The sequence below is a fragment of the Cajanus cajan genome, chromosome 3 (genome assembly GCF_000230855.2).
Source record: "Cajanus cajan strain Asha chromosome 3, NIPB_CcT2T_4, whole genome shotgun sequence".
NCBI classification, from domain to species: domain Eukaryota; kingdom Viridiplantae; phylum Streptophyta; class Magnoliopsida; order Fabales; family Fabaceae; genus Cajanus; species Cajanus cajan.
In genome coordinates, this window is record NC_138519.1 from 42,948,126 (window position 1) to 42,955,026 (window position 6,901).

Genomic DNA, 6,901 nt, shown 5'->3' on the forward strand with positions numbered 1-6,901 from the left:
ACAATTTAATGAATTTATGTCCTTAAACAAAATTGTATCTATTTTTGTTTCTTTTGTGAAAACAAACTTTATCATAAAAAATTATAATACCAATAAGGTTTGAATGTAGCACCATCAACACACATATAGATAGGTTATCCCAACTCCTGTTTAAGAAAAATTACCGTATCTATCTTTCACATTTACTTAAAAATAAAAAATAAAAAAGATTAAAAAAAAACTTGGTATGATGTTACCTACGCCGTGATGAACGAGCCCCTTTTGAATTCATATCATTGCATTTTCCTTTACTTTGAATAAAAAACATACATAGAATAGGGCTTTCAATGAGAAGAATATCCTTCAGAATTATCAGATAGAAAAAGAACTTTTTTGTTTCTTTAAACATCTGGTTACAGAACTTTTACAACCAAAATTCAAGTCCTAACAATGATTCACCTCGAAGTACATCAAAAACTAAAAACACACCCCAACAAAAACTTTACTAAACGGTAAAGTCAAAGAATAAAAGAGCAAGACCTTGCCACAATAATCACGTCACTATATATAATGATAGTAATCTTCATGGTCCGAAAATATACTGCTTTCAAATAAATATCATCCAATAAAGTATCTATTCTCTATTTCACTTATATGTACATGGGCTCCTCAAATATCTCAGGCAATGCAAGTTGGTGTGAAGCAGCTAGGGAAGAAACACAACCCTCTCTTCTGCAAAGCAGAAAAAGGTAAAACAAGATTAGAAAAGGAAATTTGTCAAAGCTTTTGCTAAAGATGCAAAAGGCAAAGGTTTGAATATGCAATGAATATTGACATTTATGAAAGTAATTAAAGCTCAACAAAGATGTGTTTAGTGGAGAAAAAAGTAAAAGGGTGTGTGGGGCCAAGAGTAAGACCTTCCTAGTTTTGGCATAAAGAAGCTCTGGTGAGATCTTGTACAAGTCCTCATCCACAGGCTTTGGTTTTGGTCTTGGCATTGGCATTGGACTAGTTGGGGTAGGTACCTCTTTCACGTTACTCACCCAATTCTGCTTTTTTTCTTCTTTTTCATTCTGGCAACGTACCTTTTCCTACAATGTCAGCAACAACATATTAGGAATTCCATCAGAAAAAGTTAATCTGTTTCAATAGACAAAGTTATATAACTTCTTTTTACCAAATCAATATATATAAAATAAATAGCACTTCAATCTTTAATTAAAGATTAAAGAACACAGGAGCCAAATCAATTGCACCAACTACTTTTGGTAGAAAAAGTTAACTTTGAAGTTACATGTCTAACATTTACACATGAATGCTTACCTAGCATAGAGCATGTCATTACAATAATTGTATTGGAATCTCAACCTTCATTACTTTATTACGTTGTTATGATACCGATGGATCCCATTGTCTGTGTTTTTAGTGACCAATTGACATGGACAATAAAGCCTAAAGTTACACCCATTGCACAAAGTCCTCTATAATCATAGTTTATCAGCACAATATTAGTTTAAAATTGTTAACCATGATGAGATATTCAAGGTCACAAACAACCTGTGTGCTCGTGAAAAAGTTGCTGTTTAAATAATTTCTCAGGTCATGGCGTGAATCATGAATGTCATTCAATATTGGAGGGTCCACTATAAAGCAAGGCCATAATTAATAACCATAGAAAAAGTAACAAAGTTGTTTTGTTTTTCCACACTCACGGCCTAACCCTATTATTAGCTAGTATGTATGACTATGCATGGAACAATGGAACTTCGTTTTCTTGTCAATTAATTTCCACCTTCTTTCGAGGCACCATTACTTCGTTTTACAAAATTCAAATTTAAAATTAAAAGACTGAAGGCATTTTATTGTGATAACTCCAAGCATATAGACAAAACAAAGATAGTAATAAAAATAAGACTCAAAGACACTTCTTAACTGTGATTTGTGAACCAAAACCATACTAGCTAGAGGGCGAAAATTAGTACCTAATAATATTGTATATTCTTGTTAGTTGTAGAACTACACTGAAGGTTAATTTTTTAATCGCTTTAAAAATCGTTACATTAACGTGAATGATTCAAAATATTAATGACTAAATAAAACAGAGGAACTTTCTTTTCTTTTTACAGCTAATAAGTTTAAAGCATTGTTTAGAGTTTTTTTTTTATCAAAAATAAAGAATGTTTTTCACTAAAAAAGACTTTTAAAAGTTCTTTTTAATTTTGTATCCAAACATAATTTAAACCTAGATAAGAGTAAAAGAATACTGACAGTTTTCCGAATGAAAAAAAAGAAAGAAAAGAAAAGTGTACATTACTTAATTTTACATCTTAACTCATCTTTTTAGTACCGACTAAAATGAATGCATGACGAGAAAAATTAAACGATGAAGAAAACCCAAGTTACTTTGAATCTTAATAATCTTCAGTCAATGAAAATAAAATACGCATTAGAAGCTAAAAAAATACGTGAAAACATGAAATTAAATTTACATTTAGATGCAGTAATTTAGTTACTTAGTGTTCTTCTCTTAACAAACTAGAAATTTTACCTCTATAAGATGTAATGATGATGTTTTTTGTAAGCTTTTCTTCACAAAATTATCCAAATGCATGAACACAAACTCCTATTAGGAAAAAAAAATAAAAAATAAAAAAATAAGCCCGAATTTTGTCCCTTACAACTATCATCCTCAGAGTATAAACGAATAAAACTTTCTCTATAAATAAGAGTCGCACTTCAACTTTTTCAAAAAAAGAAAGGATCTTGTATAATGGGAGAAATTTTATCTTATTTATTTATTGTCTCATAAAAGTTAATGTAAAGATTATGTAAATGATTTGTATAAGAATGAGAATTTAGGGGCATATATATGATAGAACATACCCTTTTGCGAGGAACAACGATCATAGCGGGTGTGACAACATCATTCTCGTACAAGTCCCCAGTGACATAAAGATCTCTATCTTCAGACTCCGAGTAACTATACCTAAGCAAACCAGCTTGTCTCGCAGACTCGAAGCATTGTGTGAAAGGAAGATTATCATTCCAATCCCAGCTTCCAAACGCTGGCACATGCATGTGGTGCCTCTTGTAGTAATACTCCTACACCCCATCAATCATGTACATAAATAAACAAGTACCATAGCATAACAAAATACATATACAAGTAATACATGAGTTATATATATGTATATGTGACTCACTTCCATTGCAATCTGCAGCTACTAAACAAAGTGTTAATAAGTTTGTTGAGTGAAAGAGTGTGAGGGAATAGGCTTATATGGTTGGAGGGTAAGGGCTTAAAAGGGGGGAATGTGTGATGTGAGGTAGAGAGAGAGAGAGAGAGATAGGGTATGTAGATGGAAAGCAAAGTAAGGTAAAAAGTGAAAAGGAAAGGAAGGGAGATAAGGAAGTTTCACAGTGGGAAGCAGAGGGACAAAGAGGTAAGGTATGGGAAACAACGAGTGAAGAAGGTGAAAAATGATAAGGAAATAAGAGTGAGTGAGAGACATACGTTGCTTCTTTTGTTTGCTTCCGTGTAATATCCCGAGACAAACTCTAATCTCTAACAAAAGAAAAAAAGGTACTCCGATAAAGAACTCAAGTTCCGATCTTTAATTAAAATATCCTATATTATATTTTTATTATTAGCACCAAAGATACATGTGCTGGCCAACTTGGTTAAATACGTTAAATACGTGTTTGCACCGAGTTGAGTTGAAAAAATTGATTTGTCTAGAGTGTTGGTCAAATTTGATATGACTCACTTCAAGATTTACTTTGGTTGAACTCATAATGAGTTTGATTAACTTGCAAATTAAATATATATATATATATATATATATATATATATATATATATATATATTTATTATAATAAAATGAAGAAAGTCTGTAATTCTTTTTTTTCGTTCAAAATAAGGATATTTATATAATTTTATCATAATATAATTATTGTGAATTTTAATTTTTTATTTTAATAAATTCTGATTATAAGAAAAATCTTTCTTCTTTCTCTTTGTTTTATATAAAAGAAAAATTCTTTCTCTTCCTCTCTGCTTTATGACTTTTTTTTTTAATATATCAAATTTTTTTTTATTTTTCTGAATAACCTCACCCCCATTTTATTTATCAAAATGACTCATTTACTATTTAAGGTGAGAAATCGGTTGGGGAGAAGCGATTTCTCACCTTCAAATTTTATAACATGTAAAGATTTGCAGTGAGAAATCGATTAACGTGAAATCGATTTCTCAACTGCGTTATTTTGTTTTTAATTTTTTTTTTTGGTTTTTAGTTTTTTTTTTCGTTTTTGTTTTTTTTTCGTTTTTGTATTTTTTTTTGTTTTGGTTTTTGTTTGTTTATTTTTTTTGTTTTTGTTTTTTTTTTTGCTTTTGGTTTTTGTATTTTGTTTTTTATTTTCGTTTTTGGTTTTTGTTTGTTTTTTTTTTATTTTGTTTATTCAGATTTCTAATTTTTTATTTTCCTATATTAATTTTGAATATTCAGGTTTTTTTAAAATTTTTTTAGTATTTTCAAATAAAATAATTTAGTTAAGTTTGTAGAATAAAAATAAATAATGAAATAATTATTAATTAAATAAATAATGAAATAAATATTAATTAAAGTTTTTAACAAAAGATAAAATATTTATATAAAATACTAGAAAACAAAATACAATATTTGGAAGGTTTGATGACATTTTAAGGTTGATGACTTGAACTTCCTTGACGGTAAGGACATTTTTTCTTTGAGTGACCTACATTTCTGCAGAGAGAACATCTTTTTGGTTGTCCTGGTTCAACCATATCCATTTCAGTGCGTATTCTGGATGACTTTAGACGACCTTTTTTATTTCTAATCTTTTCCGGATTTGGTATGATTTGCGGTTCTTCACAATCCGGCCAACAAGATTCATTAGGCAGTTCACCAAATAATTCGTTATACACATTTGAAACATATTGTAATGTGTATACCGGATCTATGTTGATTATGGAGTTTGGTTTAATTTTAATCAAGAATTTAATCTCCATGGCTTCTTTGATGGTGATTAGGGAGGATTATTGGATGATATGAAAATCACTTCAGGCTATTGTTTCAAATTTGGTTTTGGAGTATTTTTTTGGAGTTCAAAGAAGCAAGATATTGTCGCACTATCAATTGTTGAAGCAAAGTTCATTATTCCTACTGCATCCATTAATCAAGGTTTGTGGGTGGGAAAAATCTTGTTGACTTACAAATAGTTTAAACATATTCAGCCAAGGTGTTCGTAGATAATCAAACAACAATTTAATCAAATAATTCAGTCTTTCATGGGAAGACGAAGCACTTTAATGTTAAACCCTGTTTTGTTAGAGAATTCCAAAAGCAAGAGGAAGTTAAGTTATAGTGTTGAAAGACTAAAGACCAGTTGGTAGACATCTTTACAAAAGCCACTTTTGGAAGGAAAGTTTGAGAACTTGGGAGAGAAACTTGGAGTTCACAACTACTAATGTAAGGAGGAGTGTTGAAAATATGAATAACTATCTATTCTTATATTTTATTAAAGTTTATCGTAGAATATTTATTTTCATGACTATAACATCCCTTTTTTCATAAATAAAAATAAAATAAGTGCTTAATAGAATACTTATATTTTCTTAATTAATTAAATTAATTGGGTTAGTACTATAATTCAAATGTTTTTATAAAATAAAATAAATATAAAAAAGGTTGTAGGGAGAAAGGGGGTTTGGGTTGGACTCTTGAGTCAAAACTACAGGCTTATTAAAAACAAAAAAAAATTATATAAGGGTAGGTCATTTTTCACTTGTCTGTTCTGAACCCTAAAAGCACCTATAAAGGAGAACCTTTAGGAAGTCACCAGAAAAAGTGCAGAGTAACGACTAAGGCTACGAAAAGTGAGTTGTGCTATAGAATCATCACTCAAGGTAAGAGGGAGCGAGGATGTCAAATTTGTGTACTCGTATAAGAGATATGGGTAGTGAGACAACTCCTAAGTCTTTTATATTTTTATTTTAATTTTCATGGATATCTATATATGAATCTATTGTTAAAAGTATGTGTTGTCTTAGTAAATTTGTTTTTGAACTATGATTGAATTGGTATAATGGTGAATTGCAATGTTTGAGAGTTAGGGTTATGAGTTTTAGGGGTTTTGACTTGATTAGATGAATTTGAATTATCTCATGATGTTGTGTTGTTATGTAAGCATTGATTAACTATTCAACCATTTGAATTAATAAAAGAAACAATTTAATGTGTGTGGACAGGTTGGAAAGAACCCAAATCATGTAGCTCATGATTCTATGAAGTGTAGAATCTGTGACAGTGTTGGGCACAAGAGCGTAGTTCTTTTTGTTAGGTGTGAAGCGAGTAATGTCGAGTCCAAGGATGTTAGAATGGTCCCAAAATTCTCTACACTGGATGACAGGGGTCTTATCTAGTGCCCCATTGACATTGTTTTTAGGAAGGACTTACGTCAAACATGACATGGGTCACGTTGGGAAGTGTTGTTCCAAAGCAGTCTTTGACTCTTGTGTACTGGGCATGGGAATTACTACTCCACCCTAGGCACAAACACCACCACATCAAGCGTGAATCTGGTATAGAGATCCCTGATCTCTTTGTGTTGGACGCGAGTTCTAACTTGTTGAGCATGACACCTTTTTCAATTTAATTGTGTTTATAAGAATAATTTGGTGATGGAGGAGTCTATAAGGAGTGATTAATGTTATAATTAAAAGAAGAGAATAAAAAAGTTAGTAATAGTGATAAAATAAATAAAAGAAAGATATGAGAAAAAATTATAAGTGTGAATTCAAGTATGGTGTGTTGTGAGTAATGATGATGATGGTGATGCTATTATAATAATGCATGATGATGTTAGTATAATGATGAATGATGATGATACGTGATAATGA

At 30.5% G+C, this 6,901-nt stretch overlaps 1 protein-coding gene across 1 annotated transcript; it reads right to left on the bottom strand.

The window, feature by feature from the left end:
* Positions 1-327: 327 nt before the first annotated feature.
* On the bottom strand, positions 328-3,444 carry LOC109794120 (uncharacterized). The gene is made up of 4 exons (XM_020353592.3): positions 3,183-3,444; positions 2,863-3,081; positions 897-1,070; positions 328-711 (listed from the first exon to the last, which is right to left on the bottom strand). The coding sequence occupies exons 1-4, from the start codon at positions 3,186-3,188 to the stop codon at positions 658-660; spliced, it is 453 nt and encodes a 150-aa protein (XP_020209181.1). The 5' UTR covers positions 3,189-3,444; the 3' UTR covers positions 328-657.
* Between the last annotated feature and the right edge of the window lie 3,457 nt (positions 3,445-6,901).